The 21,323-nt window shown below is 40.3% G+C and overlaps 1 protein-coding gene across 1 annotated transcript; it reads right to left on the bottom strand.

Annotated features, from left to right (window-relative positions):
* Positions 1 to 238: 238 nt before the first annotated feature.
* RAB32 (RAB32, member RAS oncogene family) lies at positions 239 to 20,783 on the bottom strand. Its single transcript, XM_082855479.1, has 3 exons — positions 20,242 to 20,783; positions 5,434 to 5,711; positions 239 to 1,285 (listed from the first exon to the last, which is right to left on the bottom strand). Exons 1-3 carry the CDS (start codon positions 20,489 to 20,491, stop codon positions 1,139 to 1,141), a joined length of 675 nt encoding a protein of 224 aa, XP_082711605.1. The 5' UTR covers positions 20,492 to 20,783; the 3' UTR covers positions 239 to 1,138.
* Between the last annotated feature and the right edge of the window lie 540 nt (positions 20,784 to 21,323).

Below are 21,323 nucleotides of genomic sequence, written 5' to 3' on the forward strand. Positions count from 1 at the left end.
GGATAAGTTGGACCTTTCACATGATATCATTAACCCCCTCAAAAATAAAAGCCAAAAGTGAACAGACACATATTTTTCTAAGGCAGAAAAGTATGCCCATATTACCTTTCTAGAACTACATGAATTCAAAACAAAAGTTACAGTCAAAATATTTATTCTTTTTCTTAATTGGGTTAAATGACAATACAAATATTGTGAGCCTGCTTTGTTTCTCACGTACTATACTTTAAATGTTCAAAACTTTGTATAAAACCACACATGACCTAATTTCTTTCACAATGCCTACTATAGAAACCTCGATTTAATTGTATATGTTTTGAAATAAATTCTCTCCTTAACCGTTTTTATTACAGATTTGAAAAGGCTGGTTACAACTGCAACAGTAATATCTATCAGGCTCTTAGTTATAAACAAACACACAGGAAGAAGAAAGGAGAGAAGGGACTAGGGAGAGAAAAGAAGAGATGTTCATTTATATTGTTTCCAACTGGTACCAACCAGATCAGAGTACCACTGTGGTGTGAGTGCTTCCTGAGTCATTAGGAAGGGGATTTTAATGTATTTAAGGGGAATAACCATGTCACACTAGCCAGGACTAGTTAAATCACAATATTTAAGGATAACAATTTTACATGAAGTACCGAAGTTTTGACTAGAAAAATAAATTGCTAAACAGAAACTTCCAGCTTTCTGTGGCTAAAAGGCTCTAAAAGCCTCCCTCGAACTTGAGGATAGGATACAAGAGACAAAAATACAGACTCATGAAACTACAGTGAGGCGGCAGGCAAAGTTTATTACCAGCCCAGTGTTCACACTGAAAGCCACAACTTCCAAGTCTTAACAAATCCTGAAGAACTGTCATTTTAAAAGATGTTAAAAAGAACATAAACATTATCCTGAATATGATGGCAACAACAACAGAAGCCTAAGTGTTCACAAGTGAAGGGGCAGAGCCACTGGCGGGACTCCTTCACCAGCGTCCCCTTTCATCACAGGCTCCCAGGGGTGCCATCCTTGTTATTTTAAGGCACAGCCCTGAAGATTCACAGAGCAGCATATCCACCATCCATGATCCCGTCTCAGGAATTTGCTTCCAACCGAATCAGGCTGCATCCGCAGGAGAGAAGCAGACGCTGAGTCAGCAACACTGGGATTTGTTCTCTTTTTTCACGGTCTCCTCATCCAGTTTAATTCTGCCGTCGTTTTCTTCATTAGGGAAGCTTTGGTGGTTGGCAAGAATGTTCTCCACTAGGAACCGGGATGCTTCATCTATGTTTATGTTATCCTGTAGTGCAGAAACAACCAGGATCAATTCTCACGATCAATATTCTTAGAGGAAAGCATTAGAGTATTACCAGGAACTAGGAAAGTTGGTCAGAGGGGGCATTATAAGTACGCCAGCTCCATCTCCTGCTCCAATACTGAAGTGTTTGCTAAGAGTTCAATGTTACTGAGTAATGTGACTGAGACACTCTTCTTTTTACAAAGGATCACTCTTTCTGATGTTCTGTTTTTTTGTGTGTGTGTGTGGTACGCGGGCCTCTCACTGCTGCGGCCTCTCCCGTTGCGGAGCACAGGCTCCGGACGCGCAGGCTCAGCGGCCATGGCTCACGGGCCCAGCCGCTCCGCGGCACGCGGGATCCTCCCGTACCGGGGCACGAACCCGTGTCCCCTGCATCGGCAGGCGGACTCTCAACCACTGCGCCACCAGGGAAGCCCTTATGTTCTGTTTTTTAATGTTTTAAACTTTTGCCACTGAGGTCCAATGAACTATCTCCAATGTAAATGAGTCTTCATCCTGCTGCAAGTTGCCAGCCACATAAGCGAAAGCACAGAGATAAAAACAATGTTGTGGGTGTGATGCCCGTTAAGGATGCTCTAAGGAATCACCAGCTATCACAACATCTGTGTGACTGATTCATAAGCTGTCATTCAATATATGATATGTAACATATAGCAAAAACTGTGCTTCTTTTTAGAAGTATTTAACTTTTCCTTTTAAAATAATTTCAGATTTACAGAAACGTTGTAAAAGTAGTAAAAATTCCTATATATTCTTCACCCATATTGCTCAGACATTAACATCTTAGGTAACCTAAGTATATCAAAATCAAGAAATTAGATGACAGTACTGTGCCAGCATTACTCTATCAACCTTGTTCGAATTTCATCAGCTGTCTCACTGTCCTGTTTCTGATGCAGGTGAGCAGCTGTATTTCGCGATCTGTCCCCTTGGTCTCCTTGAATCTGGAACAGGTCCTCAGTCTCCTTGCCTTTCATGACCTTGACACTCTTGGAGAGTCCTGGCCAGAGACTATCCCTCAGTTTGGATCTGTCTGATGTTTCCTTATCATTAAATTCAAGTCACACATTGTTGGCAGGAATAAGACATACATGATGTGCCCTCTTCAGTGTATGAGGAGGCATACTTGCTTGAAGTCATGTCTGCCAGGCTTCTCCACTGAAGAGCTACTATTTTTCACTTTGTCCTCAGTACAAATATGTAAATATCCTGTTTTTCACCATACCTTTCCCTACTCATTTTGGTATCAATTAATTTTTCCCTAGAACAATTATTACTGTTGTGTTTAATGGTGACTGTCTATTTCCATCATTCCTTCCCCATTTATGATTTGGAATTCTACTGTTAGGAAGAGCTTTCTCTTCTCTCCCATTTATTCATTTGTTTTTTTCATATCATGGATTATTATTTTATTCTGTGTATTAAGTCCATTACAATAATTATTTATTTTGTTGCTCCAATTGTCTTAGGTTTTGGAGCTCCTATAAGCAGGCTCCTGGGTCTTTTTGACGCATCTCCATCACTTGGTGAGTGTTTCCTTAGCTTCCGGCACGACAAAATATCTCAGGCACATCTTTACTGTCCTTGTCCTAATAGTCCTGAAATCAGTCATTTCTCCAGGGAGACTCAGTTCTTTTTATTGGATAACAGTATTTAAAAACCAAATTCTAAGGACTTGCAAAGCTCACTGGTTCTGTGCTGTCATTGCTTCTAATCCTCTTCAGCAGACACACCTAGTAAATATGTATGTATCCATACACATATTGGTATCTGCTTCTATGTTTAGCTGCTTACACATATACGTATGTGTACATGTGTGTGTATATGCACACACATATACACATTAATACAGAATTTATATATGTGTGTGTGTATATATATATACATATATATGGACTTTTCCAATTCCAATCCGATACCACGAGGTTCATTCTAGCCTTCTCCCTTATTTGTTATACCTTTCTCAGACAGTGAGAACTCTGCAAGACCTCTGCTATTTATTCAGGTATCTTTTCTAGCACCAACACAAACTTTTTTTTACCTCCACTCCCAAGATAAGCACTAACTTTAATTGAAGTATTGATCTTTAAATGCCCAAATGTCCCTCAGTCCCCACCATCCCCATTATACCAAATAATTATAATCTTCTCTTACTGCATTTAATTGTTATTGATTAGGAACAGAAAGTCCCACATTGTAATTAGTCACACATTCTCATATTGGAAATCTATTATTTTCCATAAAGGTGAAAAGATGAAGCTCATGAATTCAAACTTGCTTTTTGGCTGTGTTTGTATCAGAATTCAGATCACTGGTATTCTAGCAGAAATCAGATTTGAAGTTAGCTGCTGGCCAGCTCAGAAGCATAGGTATTAGTGACACTTGGGCAGTACTTTAAGCCTTGACTAAAATTTTTAACAAAAATTTTATATTACTGTTACTCTCTTGAAATACTCCTGGTTTACCACTAAGGAAATTTTGCAGTAGCTGTTTCTAATATATTCGAGAATGTTTTTCTTTTCACCTCCACATGTAACCCTGTCCCTAGATATCATGAAGCTGATGACTTATACAGTCTCAGGTGACAGGCCACATGATACTATTGTTTATGAATCTTCCATCTAGACTCTGGGGAGAAATTTAGATTTATTACCTGAATGATTAATTCAAATAAAACCAGAAGAGGAAATTTTATCTGTAATATATTCATCTTCTCCACCAAATCTCACGCTCTAATAAACACTTACACATACCACTAATTTTTTTCTAACAAAGCTGGGAAGTAAGGCAAATCCCCACAGGTGCAGAGAGCAGACAGAGGGCATGGCTTCCAAAACAAGTGCCTCTATAAAAAGCCTTGCCTTCTGCAATCTCTTCCTTCCTGTTTGGCTAAGTGCTCATGCAGCAACTCTGGTCTTCATCTCTCTTCCACTACTACTTTTTATTTATGAAACTAAATTTTAAGATACTAGAATATATTTGTTTAAACAAATAGCCTTTAGCTTAGGAGTAAACACTTCTGTCCTCAGCAGACACTATTTTTTCCAATGACCCCACCATCACAATATTTTCAGAGCACTTTTTGTATAGTCTCCCATAGCTTTGCTTTCATTATTCTGATCACCAGTGGCAGCAAATAATCTTCCACTTTTAGGATGGGTTTCTGGTAAAGCTAAAAGTAACCTGGTAATAAGTAAGTAGGTCATTTGGAGAAACAATGCACTTTTTTTGATATATACAAGAAATTCACAGAAGGCATACTAAAAGCTGGAACTGTGTTAAGATTATACCAAATTCATGGTTTTGAGTTTGCCATCACAGAATTTTGCTAATAATTCATCACCCTCTCATGTCTGATTGTTATTGGACCTCTAAAGTGAAACTTCCAGTGCACATAAGCCCGCTCCAGCACAATATTTTGTGCTTGGTATTGTCACCTTTGCTTTCGTGTATATTTAGACTGTTAAGATTTTCAACAGTCAACGTGTTTTTGTTTTTCTTCAAAAAACATTTTATCCAGCTTCCCATAATGGCTGAAAGAAAAAATTCTCACTCTACTATTCATGAAGAAGTATGTCACAAATGTTGATAATTTCCTCTTGTTCAAATTTTCCTACACATTTGATCTAAAACTCTTCAAACATCATCTGAATACAACTTCTCTCTGACCTTTTCAATGTCTGTTAGTCCTGCACATGACTTACATCTTCACTAGGGACAACTATGTCCCTAAGTTTTACTAAGCCTTCTATAAAACTCAAAAATAGTTGTGCTTGACAATATACCTCATACCCCACAAATTCCAGGTACATGAAAAGTACTTCATTTAAAGACTCAAACTCATAGAAAATGTCATTTGTTCTTTGCTCTAATAATAGTCATTTTTATTTTAATGTAAAATCTGCCCTTCTATTCACCTCTCCACTAGCCAATTCTGAAAGCATTCCTGCTGCTGAGTGAAAGAAGCTATAACATATCCATGCTACGCTGCACCTTTTACTAGGTTTCCAAAAACCACTCAGGTAAATCCATCTAAATACTTGAAAGTTACAGGTCAGATTTACGAATTAACAGCGGAGCAGATAACAAACGCACAGCAGAGCAGATAACAAACGCACAGCAGACCTCACCTTTGCAGAGGTTTCAAACCATCCAGTGAAGCCATGTTCTTTGCAAAACTGGTCCATCTGGGGAGTATTCTGGCCACTGTCTTTTTTCTGGTCACATTTGTTAGCTAAGAGGACAGCAGGAATAGGGTTGCCGTTTGGAAGATGGACTTTACTATCCAGATCATTTTTCCATTTTAAAACGGCTTCAAACGTGGAACCTCTCGATATATCAAAGACAACGAAAGCACCAACAGCTTCTTTGTAATATACTCGGGTCATGTTGCCAAACCGTTCCTGTCCTAGAAATAAGTATAATAAGAGATTAAAAACTTCGGACAGAGGCGATATTTAGTTATAATCCTTTTGACCCTAAGAATAATTTTATAAACACATATCTGTCATTCCATAGCACCATAAACTGGTAGGATTGAGGACATACACACAGAACCACGAACCACAAAGCAGAAGCGGCTGATCATGTGGTCCGAGTACACAGTTCCCCAGTTTTATGTTCTGTGCATGTACCCCACATTCTCCATAAACACCGAGATGACAGTTCGTAAAGCTACAGAGTCCATCATTTCCCCCTCCACTCTTCTTGGTCTAAGAGAAGAGAGGTACTAAAGGAAAAAAGAAAGTTGGGAGTGGAGGGAAGAGACGAGAATAGAAGAAAATAAGACTTGCAGGAAGGAGATAAGTGTGGTGGGTAAAATGCTAGTCAAAAAGATCAGGACTGAACATGAGATAAAGGAACTCATGTTCTTAACTCCTCTTTCCTTCACATCTCCAGCCAAACCCGCTTTCGATTCAAAATGCAAGACTGCTCTCCTCTAAGAAGGCAGACATGCAAACCCACTATTTTATGGTTTTCCCCTTTAATTTAGAATAGAGGGTGGGGTGCCAAACTAGTAAACGTACAGAAATCCAGAAGTTATAAAGAGCTATTAAGCTCTAGTGGCTTTTGTTTTTGTTTTGTTCATAGAATCACCTATAAATCCCTTCAAATATTTCTTTTTACCAACCATGTTAAAGCATATTCAAGTCTGTATTCATATTAACTTTCTTATTAAAACATAAGAAAACCAGAAATGTATGTGGTAAGGCATTTTTGAGGAGGACCTTGTGGCTTAGAATATCCATTTCCTTAGGTTTCAGAGCCAGGATTCGAAGCTCCCTCAGCAGCAGAGGGTGTGCTTTCTAACATCACCATATGTGACAAATCAAAACAGTGCCAATTACACTGTTAAGCAAATGAAAAGTAAAGGCACAAACTGGGAGAAAAAAAAATACAGATCCTATATCTGATTTAAAAAATTTGTACTCAGAATATAAAGCGCTCTCAAAACTCCAAAGTAAGATTAAAAAAATTTAATAAAGTAAGCAAAAGATTGGAACAGTTTACTGAAGAATTTATATGATGATAAATAAGCATAAGAAATTATGCTCAAAATTATTAACCATTGGGGAAACGCAAATTTAAACCACAATGAGCTGATCCTTTATTCCCACAACAATGGCTATAATTAAAAAGTCTGACTATACCAAGTGTTGGTGAAGATGTGGAACAACTGGAGCTCTCATATACTGCTGGTAAGAATAATACTTTAAAATAGTACAACCACGTTGGGAAACAATTTGATACTTTCTTAAAAATGTAAACATATACCTACCATACAACAAACCCATTCCATTCCTAGGTATTCGCAAACAAAATGAAAACACACGTCTATAAAAAGGCATGTTCATGAATGCTCACAGCAGCTTTATTTTTAATAGCCCCAAACTGGAAGCAACCCAAATGTCTATTTACGTACTAATGAATAGACTATGGTATATCCATACAATGGAATACAACTCAACAATAGAAAGGAAAGGAACTATGGATACAGGTAACAGCATGGATGAATCTCAAAATAATTACGCTGAGTCAAAAAAGCCAGACCAAGGAGAGAATAGGTAATACTATGAGTCCCTTTATATCAAATTCTAAAAAATCAGAAACTATAGTGATGCAGTAAGAGAAAGCAGATCAATGATTGCCTTGGGCAAGGCAGGAGGATGGATTACAAAAGACCTATTAGAGCAAATAGCTTTCAGGTGATGAAAATATTTGCAATCTTGATTACAGTGATGTTTCAAACGGGTATACATATGTCAAAACTTATAAAATTGTACAGTGCATTGTATGTTAACTATACAACAATAAAGTTATAAAAAATAATACCTACCTCATATGGTTACAGGAAGGGTTAAATGTAAAATGCCTGCCTGGATATATTTAGGCAAACTATAGCTCATGGCCAAATCCAGCTAAATAAAATTCTAGAGAATAGCCATCCTCATCCGTTCATGTATTATATGCCTGCTTTCACTCTATAATGGCAGAGTTGCATAGTTGCAACAGAGAGTAAATGGCTCACAAAACCTAGAACAATTGCTATCAGGAAGTTTACAGAAAAAATTTAATGATTTCTGTTCTAGGGGGTTAGGAACAGTCTATACCTTGAACTGGAAGTGGTATATAAAAATTCATGAAGGTATACACTTAAGGTCTCTGCATGTAGGTTATACTTCAAGTTCAGAGTGTAAAAAGCCACGTCATAGTAAACACTGAATAACTATTAGCTAAGAATTATCATTAAGTGCTCAATAAATGTATTGCACGATGAAAGCCTGAGTATCCTTTTGTAAATCGTGCTGATTACACATGGCAAAGCCTTAAACTATTAGCTAGTTATGTGTTGTGCCTTGTAGTGGTGAAAACAGCTTGCAGAGGAAAATGAACTTGAGGAAAGCACAACTGTACTAGAGAATCGAATAGCAAGCACCCAACAGTCAAGTTACCCAGGAAATAACTTTCTCTGCCTAAATCAGCCAATTGTCTTTAGAGATCTTTAGGGGTCATCAAAGTCCCACCCAGCTCTCACTTCTGATGTTTTAGGTTTCTGTATTATAAATTTAATGCTAAAATGATTTTCTAAACATTCTGCAATCACCAAATCTAGAAAGCAATGGGGATTATGACCTAGCATCACAAGGCCAAGTCCATGCACTCAGCTTATTCTCCAAAAGAATAATAAAATATATTTCCTATTCTGAGTTCATAATCTCTTTTTAAAAATTCAACAGTAATCCATTAATGCTTCAGAGATATTCTCGAACTGGTAAAAACAAGTAAAAAATTAAGTAGGGAGTGGAGAAGATAAGATGAATTCATTTAAAATAATAATCTTAACATAAAATTAAAGGTTTTTCTCCAGAAACCTAACAAGGTGAAACCTAGATTTAACTATGCTGTTTTAAAGGTTTAAATGCACAGATTTGCTAAGCTCTTTCAGTTGTTAAACTGGGAAGTAAAGTAAACTTCGCTACTAGAGTATGAGTTGCATCCTGTATCTTTGGGTAATTTTAGCTATTCCTTTATTATTGTCTAAAACAAAGGATTCCAGTGGAAAACAAAACTGATGTTCATGAATATTCCATCCTCCTCCACTTCTAAACACATGGAGGAGCACACTGTTCTGCCCCCACTAAATCAGTTGTGTCCGTGGACTAATCCTGGCCGATGAAATGTGAACAGAAGTGTTCCTTTCCAGCAGAATCACTTGTCCTGCAGCAGCAAGGCTGAACCCCAATTTTGAGATGGTAGTGCCTCTGTTAGCCTGGGTCTTCAAGTGGCTCCAATGAAAAATCCTCCTCACGTTCCTCACCATCCCTCCCACCTCTGTTCCCCACCGTGGACAAGTAAAAAGCACGAGAAATCATCATTTTAATGTTGTTGACCCCCCAACATAACCTAGTCTATCTTGGCTGGTACAACTCCCAAATATATTTTTCTCTCTTCTATCTAGATCTGATCTCAACTAAAAAATATGTATTAGATTCCTCCTATGTACCAGGCCCTGTGCTAGACACTGATGAAAATAATGAAACAGTGAATATGACCTTCAGGATCTCACAGTCTATTTGAGGAAACAGACAAAATGATACCATGATGTGTTGGGTATAATCAGGGATACAAAGAGCATATTATGGTATCAAACAAGGGGATGTTATTCATTGAGGTAAGTGAGTCTTTCTTGAAAGATACATTATCAAGAAATGTCATTCAAATGCTAACTCATCATGGAAATAGAGTACCTTCATAAACTTTATTTCCATGCTGTGACTTTCAGGTTGCAGGCCCATGGGGGTGGCCAGCCTAGTCAAAGCCATGTTAACTGCTCGAGGCAGTTTCCCAGTAGCTCTGAGTCATCCCCAGGAGAAACGCGAATTCGCCTACTTCCCCTTTCACAGCACATCAGAAGTCAGCCCTTCCTAGGTTCAAAGGAGGGCTGAGGATCAAACTAATGGGAAAGACTTTCACATCCAAACTAGAATTGCATTAGAATTCCATAGACTCTTAGGTTTTTTTTTTTAATTTTAGAAAATAAAATTAAAAATACTCTGAGGGGGCAGGCAGCCAATCAACCATTTTAAGTTTAGCCTGAGAAATCTTTATTATTCTAGGATTCTACTTTCCGGAAATACATATATAAAAGCAGGAGATTTCTGCCATGCTGAATGCTCCTGGATTGTGCCCTGTGACGGGAGTGGACTGGGTAGAAGGGAAAGTCTAGAGTTATTAAATGTAGAGACAGCTGCACGTGTTTTGTTTCATGGCGTGTGTGTATAGAGTTAAAGCGTATAGCAATATGGAAACTCAGCAGAACCTGGGAGACCTCCCTCTCACTAGGTCTGCAGAAGTAGTTCAGACAAGGTGGGGAGAATGCTAAGCAACACCACCTTCTGTGACCAGAGCTGTAATCTTCTCTTACAGGAACGGGTTACGCTTTCCCGACAAAACACTGTAACGGACAATATTGTAACTGGACGATGACACTCCAGATCATCTAGTCCAACCTCTCTTATTTTATAGATGAGAAAATAAAATCCCAGGGAGATGACATTACTCAAATTTCTTAGGTTGACTTGTTATCAAGTGTACTGTCTGATCTGTTACCCAAGTATTTTCTGGAGTATATATTGCTCCACATGGCCCTGTGTTTCCAAATAGATTCAAGGTACGATGAGCCTGGGAGTGACCTTCCTTAAGGACAGCACAGCCCTGCTACAAAAGTTACAGCCTTGCTCTATGTCCCCTAGTGCTTTACCACAGCAGATAAGGAAGTGCCCCAGTGCTGACTGCATTAGTTATGCTGATTCTAGGGACAGGGTTTTTCATCCATACTGCTGTGGACACATTGCCTGAATATTCCAAATGGCTCTGAAATGCGTTATCCTTTAAAAGGATGTGTTACTTCCTTCTCTAGAAGAAGGAACCCTGATTATAGCTAGATATCTTGGCAATGAGAAAGGGAAAAAAAGAGCACAGTGCTAGTCATCTAGGCTCGAAGACATTTAAAAATGCACGACTTTGTACATACTGAAATGGATGACCTGTAAGGTATATATGCTGGCAAAAGGATTAAAATGCTTATCTAGTATTTGGAGTATCCAACACTAATGGCTTTGAAAAGGAGTTGAGATAATTTAATACATTTCCAGGAATACATATTCCGATCAAGGGAAAAAAACCCACAAAACAGTGTACCTTATCTCTTTATAGCGCATGCAAATTTTCAAAAGGGAAATATTTCCTCTCTGATTTGAAAAGGAAAGTACTGCGTTTTGAACTATCAGAAACACATGCCAGAGATGCTTTCTCTTATGATTTTAATCCCTGGTTTTATTTTTTTAAACGTTTGTCTCAATATTTTATGTTCATGTCCCCATTTGATAAATAATCTAAATGTCTCTTAATGTTATTTGAAACTCAAAATATAAATTACACAATGAAAAATAAATCTGAGCAACAGGACAATTAGTGCTTAGCTTTTCAAGTACAAATGCTTATGTTTTCCCACCCAGTAAGAATTATTGAGCTACATATTCTTGCTCAAGGTGATTGGGAGAAAATGCATAGTTTCTAGTCAGTGCATATAAAGTCCTTTAAAAACAACTCCTTAAAATTCAGTGTGCATTTCAGAGATGAAGCGCTTCTAACAAGCTTGTGTGGGTGGTGGGTAATAGATCAAGACCCAGTCAAAATTTAATTTAAGTCCAGTCATTGGTTCTAGAAGGATAATTATCTATGCACTAAAAATGTTTACAGCTTGATACAGGTAATAATGTGATGTCACAATGGGTCTCGGGTTTTATATGTAAGAGGTTACAATTTGTAGTCACATAGGTTTTTGTTATTTTTTAGGGCCTCTAGTTAATGACTCATTATACTACTACTTTATAAAGCCCTTATAAACGCGCCCCAGCATTACACTTAAATATTTCACATGCTAAAACTATAGGTATTGTTAGAAAAAAAAACACTTTCTTACATTAAAGAACTACCATAATACTGACCAATAAAACAATGTAACTAAAAAGAGACCATATTGCTAGTTGCCCATTTCCCCCCCACTAGCTTATGCAATTTTCCATACAAGTGGCTGTATTCTCCACAGATAAAACAAGTCTAAAAGCTTATGCATCAAATTAGCACCATATGAGTTTGGATTTGCTATGTACTGAATTTCATATTTTAATATTGTACCACGAAGAAGGTAAAGGGAGTCACATGATTTTACACAATTCCATTCATTTGTCTGGTTTTCCTTTTTATCATGTGTAGATGAGAGGGAGATAATATAACATGACAATGAAACCTTTGGAACGAAAAATATCTGGATCCATGCCCTAACTCTGCAAGTTACAGGTGTACAGACCTCAGGAAAAGCCCTTAATCTTCCTGAGTCTCAGCTTACTCAACTGTAAACTGAGAATCATTCTAATTTCTCCAGATTATCATAAGTATCAATGAGAATAAAAGTAAACCGAATGACACTGACTATAAAACAGCTTTTAATAAATGTTAACTGTTATTATGTGAGAGGGTCAAATACGAAAATTTCCTAACTCTGGGATTCTATCCTTACGTTTGGAAATATATTTCCACTTGGAAAAATAAGCTTTACAGGGGAAGAGGCAAAGCTGCCATTTAAATCATGTACAAAGCACCATTTTTGCTCATACCACATTCTGTCAAGCAAAAGAGTAACAAAACTGAATAAAGAAAAAATTTTTAAATACCTAAACTAAAAGGAACACAAACTCCTTTTGAGATGGTAGCAGTATCACTAAGTAGTCTTCAAAATTACCTATTCCCAAATACACGCCAGTTCAGAGTCTGGATTTTTCTTTTGGCTAATTTGAAATGAGCAGCCTTCTGTGGTATTTAGGTCACAGTGTAAGGTCTGTTTTTATTCAACTATTTACATCTTCTGTGGTGACTATGAAAATAACACCTGACTTTAATCAATTTAAAGGAAGGAAAAAAAATCAAAATATCTTTTTGGTTTGTGTCCAAAGTCATAATAGTTTTAGAAGTTTGAGGTATTGGCTTTTTCCTTTCTTAAGCATTAAATGAGAGCAAGACATGTACCACCTCTGTCCTGTAATTTCTCTTGTCTCCTTACATCACCTCTTGAGAGCCACACAGATAAGGAGCAGGTGATATGAAACAAACAGGAACTTAAGGGTCAGGGAAGGTGAGTGTGAAGGAGCCCGGGGAACAGCAGGCTTGCTCCATGGAGCGCAGTGGGAGGGTAAGTCTGTTGGCAGCATGCAGCAGAGCCAAGACAGAACTACTGTTCTCAACTTCAGTATAAATCAGACTACCCATGGTGCTTGGCAAATTATACATTTCCAGGCCCTACCTCTAGGAATTCTGATTTGGTAAGCATGGAGGATTGCTAGTTGCCTCTCCAATATCCCTTCACAGAATTTTATTTGGGAAAGCAATGTGTCCAATTTAAAAACAAACAGAAAAAGCCCTGGTTTTCTAGCTGCCCTTGCAGCAAGGCATGTGCGTTTGACTGGACCACAAAGACAACGAATATGGCCAGGGAATAGCTGAGTGGTGAAATGTCAGCTTTGGTCCAGGAAGAATGAATGATTCTGTTCACCAGCCATGGACTGCTCAACTACAGACTAAGTAGGTGAGAGACTTCTCTCTTGTTAAACCATGATATTTGGGGATGTTTGACAGACGAAGGCAATTCTGCTTACAGCTGATGCTAAGGAATCTGCATTTTAAGCACCTCAGATGAGTCCGACGGAGGAGGTCCCATATAATCACACTAAAAACCCCAATATATTTAGCTTAACTTCGAAGCAACCAAAAATCACTACGGGAGATGGTTAAGGAAAATATCTGGGTAGTGAGTGAAAAGAATGGGGAAGAAGAGAATGTAAGATCGTCTGTCAATTAGAAAGACCAACAGAGGGGCTTAAACTAAAGCCCTGCCATCCATTTATTTTTATGTGGTTTGTCTCTCTCAGAATAAGAGTGAAGAAATCACATGTTTCTAGCATCGATTGCAAAAAGTGCAAAAAGCTCTTTTGAAAATATAATTGAGTAGAATTCTAAAGCAACTTTTTCTTGATCTTCTGTCTCACCCTTCAGAAATCTCCCCACATATGTCAGCACTTTTTTTTTTACCGTCCAAGAGAAGATCTCTACAACCATAATACAACTTAAACTTGTCAACTTAGCCCACTCTCTATTACTTAAGTGTTGATTAAATGTGAAATCCTCACTATTTTGAGGATACGCTATTCTTGGCCTCCAAGTCAAAGGCCTTCAAAGTTTTCTTCTTTGGAAGAATACTTTCTCTCATCTCTCAATCTATTTTAATAAGTGCTTAGAAATATGTATTAATCAGGTTTTTTATTTTCTATATTTTAGGATGCTTTGACATCTTGGGGCCTTGCGGACCAGGGGAGGGGCAGGGGAGGGACTGCCCCTCTTAGGGTTAGCTAGTTCTTAGAGAGAGCAAACAACTTGCTGAGAGCATGTCTTCGATATGCAAACCAACCAATCCTGAGGCCTTATCCTCTACCCGCTTTCTTTTTCCAGGCTCCTGCAGTCCAGGACATTATCCTCCTGCCCTCAATCACCCCACGGCCAGGTACTAGACAACTAGGGACCATCCCTATAGCCCAGAACAAACTCAGTCTCTCAAACTATCCAATCCTAAGCTTGCTCAGCCTGCCTACACTGCCTTGTCCTTTCCTTCCTGCAAAAACCACAGTAAAGGCTCCAGCCCTTGTTTTGCTTTCTCCGAGCTCCTTCTGCCTCCTGAATGATGCTGGTGCTTCCCTACACGGTCCTGCATAGTGTGGCATGGTCCCTCCTCTTGGAAACTATGAGTAACAAACTATTTCTTTCAATGGCAATTGTCTCCTGATGTGTTGGTCTCATCACACTTTTTTATTTTGATTTTGATAAAAACAAAATCTTGAGTACAATTTTAAAGGGAATAAAAATCATTAAAATTTATATATCAAAAGCTTAAGAAAGTTGGAAGGTCAGGATAACATATACATGATGGATCAAATTTCTCCTAAAATATATCTGAAAATAACATTGCAGCCCTGGAATAACGCATGGCATTCAGGCTCAATCCATGAGATCAGAGTAGACCTGACAAATACCTGTAATTGTTACCTTGCTTTTCCAGGGTGTGCTCTGCAACCATACACCAATAAAAGAGCTTTGTTAACTTCAGAGAAGTCCACAGTTTGGAAACAGTCTTTCAAAATGTACAAAAAAAAGTGATGCAGCCAATCAAAAAGTGTCTGCTTTGGAAGCAGTATGCTTCATAATTAAGTATAAGAACTGGAAATTCTGGATTGATGACATAAAGAGATGGTAATTATTCAAATATGAGTCATATGCTCTAAAACAGGGATGACCAGAACATTTGCAAATTTAGAGAACAGTTAATGCTACTGTTTTGAATCCAGTGAACCAAAAATCCACTGTGCTATTTGACAGAGACATGAGTCCTGTCTCTGTACGGTGCCGTGCCGTGGATTACCTGTGTTTTCTTGGTCAACTTACCAAACCTCCCTGCATTTACACCATGGGGTCTCTGAAAGCCTATAATCCAGCTCAAACAATAGAATGATTAGGCAAATGGCTGGGAGCCAAGTACTTCTTATCAGCACTTGGCTGTCTCTACCTCTAACCTCGGCACCTTTTAGCTTACTTGGACTAATTGAGGCAACTAAGAATGGTGACATACTCAAAAGGAGGAAAGGCAACAGGCATATCATTATCAGGGGAATTTTCATGTGCGATAACACAAATATGTTGTTATGTTGAAACTCCTGCTGCCTGGGTAATTGTGAAAGCACAGTCCATACTGGGGCACCCAAAGGGTGTCAGGACTCACGAACTGAGGAAGATTTGAAGATGTAAAATGGGACAGTAGGCTTTGCTTGTAATTCAGCACAGAAATCGAGCCAGAATAAGGCTGAAGATGGCAAGATTGTACGGGTCAGATGTAATAAAGATTTTCTTTAATTCCTTTAAATGAGTTATTAAGCAATCGGCCCCCAATAAGCCCTAAGACAGTTACTGTAGTACTAAGACAGAGACTACAAATAACAGAGACTAATTCCTCAAAGCACCACTTCTTCGTATTTAGGAAAAAAAACTTGAATATTAATACTCCCTGACTGACACATACTCTGAAGGTCAAGAAAGCATCAGAGATAATATTCCAGACTCTTGCTCATGAAGAGTTGGAGGGTTATCAAAGAAGACAAGAGATCACTAGATATAGTAATTGGCGATATGCAAGAGAGAACAAGAAAGACACGATCAACATTCTATTTTCAGATGTGAATCAAAAAACAGAAGTGAATCTAACTATGGTTTATATAATTTATAACGTCTCCCAAGCATGCATTTTACGCTTTGGTAAACAATATTTACATGAATTCAGAATACGTTGTTCCTGATTTGTTCATTGGCCCAAAGGTGTATTACTCAGATATTTATAAAGAAATTTTGATCCTTAAAAGTGAAGGGTGGCAGAATAGCCCACCCCCCAAAATGCCACTTTGGCATAAGAATTATTTGAACTAAAGGCACTTGAAAAACAGCAAGTGCACGAAGGGTGCTCTAATCTCCCCTTCTTCTTCCTTAAATGGGGAGATAAAACTCCCACGTGAAAGATGTCCTCCCTATACCAGAAGGAAGAAAACATTCTCATCACCAGAGATGGGGAGTCAAGCTGAGAGAATTCTATAGAAACAGATCTTGTTAAAATAACTCTTATCTTCCTTTAGCCTCCCATAGAGTTTGGTTATTTTTCTACAATTGCCTCTCTTTGTTCAACCTAGTATAAAAGCATTTATACCAGGTTGAACTTTTTGGGGTGTTCCTTTCCTTATAAAGGCTCCTGTGTCATGTAAAGCTTATATTAAATAAATTTCTGCTATTAATCTGTCTTACATTAATTCTCAGGCCCAGCTGAAAGCTCTAGGAGGACAGAGATAAAATTCTGTCTCCTCTACAAAAACAGTGAATACATGAAGAGTGAATTATATTAGATTAGATCTAAATGGACAAACTTAAGAAAAAAGAGAGATTTAGCCTAGACCAGCCATTCAACCTACCTGGAAAATTCTACATTTGCTAATAGGCTTATAATAAGTAGTGGGCCAAATACTAATTCATCTATAATACATGTTAAAAGGAAGATCAGATGCTGCATCCTAATTCAGTATGCATTAGGTAACCTCTCTTTAAAATCTTATCAAAGACTTCACTATTTTAGTTTATGTATTGAGCAGTATGTATTGAGCAGCAGTCTTAAAGCAGATACGAAGTAAAAGACAGCAATTGCCGGGCTTCCCTGGTGGCGCAGTGGTTGAGAGTCTGCCTGCCGATGCAGGGGACATGGGTTCGTGCCCCGGTCCGGGAAAATAAAAAAAAAAAAGACAGCAATTGCCTAACACAAAACTTATATTAAATTGCATCTATATTTTAAAGCTACATTCATTTGATGTAATAAGGATTTGTAAGGCCTGTACCCAAGAGTCACTACGGTTCTCAATTTGAAGAGTTTAGCTTAAACTGCCTGGCCACATTTACAGAAAACATTTGGATAACTCCTGCCTCTCACACTTGCCAAAACTTTCAAGTATAGAGACTTGACATAATTTCTTTAGTACCTTTCCCATCTCTAAAGCAACAGCAAAAAAGCTACATAGTAATAACACCACACCTTAAGTTAGTCATATCAAGTGGCCAGCTCCACCTACTATTTTGCCATCAAGGACTATTTCCCTCCTTTGAGAATTAAATATGATTCAACTTTGTTACTACATAAGGCAAATATGTTTAGCCATGGGGAACTTTTTGGAGTGACCTTCAATTTGCCTTCATTACACCATTACTACTTAATTCAAATGGTATGAGCTAGGATTCACTAGTAGCTCAAATATTCAAACCAAACCTAGTTAATGATATAGCTCCCTAAACCTTAAGTTAAAGCCACAATATTTTTGCTCTTAGTTTCCTTACATATTAACACTGAAAACCTTATTTAAAAGATGAGCCTAATAATTTCCAATTATCTCATAAGTTTACCTCTAATCTTGATAATTGCTGGTGTGTACTTGCTGGATGGAATCCCTTTTGGAGATCTTAAAGGTCTGCTTTCCTTCCTCGAAAAGCTCAAGCTTTGGATTTAGGCAAACGTGCAAGGGTATTCCATCTAGGCCTCTATATACCAGAGTCTGGTAAAGACTGACTATGTCCCCTTTCTGGCAAAATAGATCTCTTCAAGAAGGATGAAAAAAGAGACGATACCCAGGAAGAAAACTCCTACTCATGCTTTTGCTTTCCCAAGTCTCCAAATATAAGCTTTTTTCCTTGAAGCTTAAAAACACAACTGTGCCGTAAAAATCTTTTATTTACCTGCAGTAGGACCCAAGCATAATTTAATCGCTAAATACCACATTATTTTACATGAAGAATAAGGCAAAGTCAACAATCCTCCGAGGCAGGGATTTAAAATCATCTTCATGGAAATTCACGGCTACACTGAAGATTCCTGCAGAATGACTATCACATGGTAAGGCAACCTTTAGAATCCATGACTTTGCCGAGAAGCAATACTATTATTCATAAGTGCTCTATGAAAAAGCAGGAAGTGTTTCGAAAGAAGCCTCTGGCTTCAAAAGATGACTTTTCAAACGAACTTTTGGTTTTCTGTAACCAACAAAAATAACAACAAAGAGCTGAGCCCAAGGCTGATTACCCCCTTTCTCTGAGGGGACATACATCTATTTATTCTCATATCCGAAGTAGAGAAGCCTGTTCTTAAATAAATGAGTATGTAAGTTATAATTCTTCAATACCTTCTCGTATGTAATAAGCTGTTGATGACAAGAGCACTACCCAGCAGACAGACCTGTGTCCCTGACTCTGCTACCAGTTGGGTGCCCACACCTACAGGCTTCTGTTATGCAAGCAGAGGATGAAGGACCGTCTCTCCAACCCTGAACATATGCTCCCATCCGAATGCTCTAATGCAGACTGACCTTAACATGGATGATGACTGAACAGGGTAACTCTTGGTACCACTTCCATATTTAAATTTTCCCAAAGTTAACGTCTTTTTCAATGTGCACATCCCACCCACCACACCAGTCAGAGTTCAAGTTTTCATACATTAGAGCAAGGAGGCTATGTACCCCTCAAGCAGGGATATTACGCTCCCAAATGACAACTGACAGCAAATGCCAGGGAAATAATATATTGCGGTTGGGGAGGTAGGCGTGGGGCTAGGTGCTGGTTTAGGGAGGGAAGAGGAACATAGCTTTCAAGAGAAACTTTCCCAAATCTTCGCCTGGGTGGCCTGCCCCAGGGATGAGAGCACATTATATGAAGAATGGGGTTTCGCTCACAAGGAAGTGTCTCAGACCCAAGGTGGGTGATGAAAAACCTTCCGAAAAGGAACCTGGTTTCTAGTCTTGGTTGTGTCACTAACCAGGAGCATCACTTTGGGTAAGTCGTTCAACCACTCTGAACCTCGGTTCTCACCTGTGAAACGTTAAAGCAAATGAGAGGAGCCAGCCCCCTCCCTTCGCTCTTCCTTGTCAAGATTCAGAGTTAAACCTGGGGATAAGACGGGAATAAAGACACAGACCTACTAGATAATGGACTTGAGGACACGGGGAGGGGGAAGGGTAAGCTGGGACAAAGTGAGAGAGTGGCATGGACATATATACACTACCAAACGTAAAATAGATAGCTAGTGAGAAGCAGCCACATAGCACAGGGAGATCAGCTCGGTGCTTTGTGACCACCTGGAGGGGTGGGATAGGGAGGGTGGGAGGGAGACGCAAGAGGGAAGAGATATGGGGACATATGTATATGTATAGCTGATTCACTTTGTTATACAGCAGAAACTAACACACCATTGTAAAGCAATTATACTCCAATAAAGATGTTAAAAAAATTAAAAAAATAAACAAAAAAAAAAAGATTCAGAGTTAAAACTTCGGGAAAAGCCCCCATGGCTTTCTCACCTCTGGTCAGGTGAGAGCGCCAGAGCACAGGGCCTCTCCTCCACCTCTTAAAAATAAGACAGCTCTCCACACACTGAGCTGAGGCATCTAACCAGGGTTACTCATTTATGCAATTATTTACCTTGTTCTGCTTTTAAATTCTTCGACTACTACTGCCTGTTCCACTGTCCTGATTCCCCTGGAGTCCACGCGACCACATCCCTTTCTATCTTTCTAAGTAGTTTAGTCCCTTTCTTCTAAACTGACACGGGCAGGCGAGTTCGGGCCAAGGACAGAGAAAGAAGAAAGGAGACCGAAAGCAGCCTAGCGGCCCCTAGCTCCCGACGGCTGGAAACCCGGCGGGCGCCTCTTGCCCGCCGTGGGGTCCCCGCGCGTCCGCGGCTCGGGCCACACACTTACCCGCGATGTCCCACAGCTGCAGGCGCACCAGCGTCCTGCTGTCCCAGTTGAGGACCTTGAGAGCGAAGTCCACCCCGATGGTGGCCCGGTAGTGCTGGGAGAAGAGCTGGTGGACGTAGCGCTTGATGATGCTGGTCTTGCCCACGCCAAGTTCGCCGATGACCAGCACCTTGAAGAGGTGCTCGCGGGTCTCGGGCACCGTGGCGGCGGCCGCCCCCCGGCCCGGGTCCCCAGCTCCGCCGCCCGCCATGAGCGCCCAGGTCTCGCTCAGCCGGCCGGCCGCTCTCGGCAAGCTAGGGCTACGCGCCGGGGCCCCCGCCCGGCCGCGCCCTCCCCGCGACGCCCTGGGAGCCCCCGCCGGCCGTCGAAACTTCCCCGAGGCCGGCTGCTCTCCCCGCCGCGCTGCCGCAGCGCCTGACCGGTCACAGGACCCGGAACCCGCCGCCGCTCGCAGCCAGCGCGGGGCGGGGGAAGGGCCGGGGGCTGGCGTGGCTAGGGAGACCGGGGTGAGGAGGCCTCTGCACGCTGCTGCCTGCGCTCCCGGCGGGCCGGCCCAGAACTCGGGGCACTTCCTCTCCCCGGGCGTCCCCTTCTCGGGACGGCGCTGAGCTCGGCCGCCCCCTGCTGGCCGCGGGGGAGCCGAGAACCCGGGGCCGACGGCTAGCGTTCCCAGAGCCGCGGAGAGCCCAGGCGGTTCAAGGTCAGGCCTCCGAGGCCGGCGGTGAACGCCCCCGGGGCAGAGCGCGGATGGGTGGTAGGTGGTTGTCCAGGGGGCCGACCCCAGTCTGGAAGGCGCGGGCCTGGGAATCAGCCTCCTTTCCTGGCTCGGCCATGAGGGAGTTTAACACCTGGAGATCATTGTCTTTGATCTCCAGCGGCCCACTTTAGAAGTAAAAAGAGTGGACGGATGACTCTGAACTCGACAAAGGACTGAAAACGCTTTTGTATAAACGAACGAGTGAGTCTGAGGAAGAAGACACAAGGTCTCCAAAACGATCTTGTTTTACTTCCTCAGCAAACCACAAAAGCCTTTTTAAGTGTTCCGGTGGTAGAGACTCTGAGACAGATCCTAGGAATGGACT

This window comes from Leucopleurus acutus (assembly GCF_964270905.1).
Source record: "Leucopleurus acutus genome assembly, chromosome: 15".
NCBI classification, from domain to species: domain Eukaryota; kingdom Metazoa; phylum Chordata; class Mammalia; order Artiodactyla; family Delphinidae; genus Leucopleurus; species Leucopleurus acutus.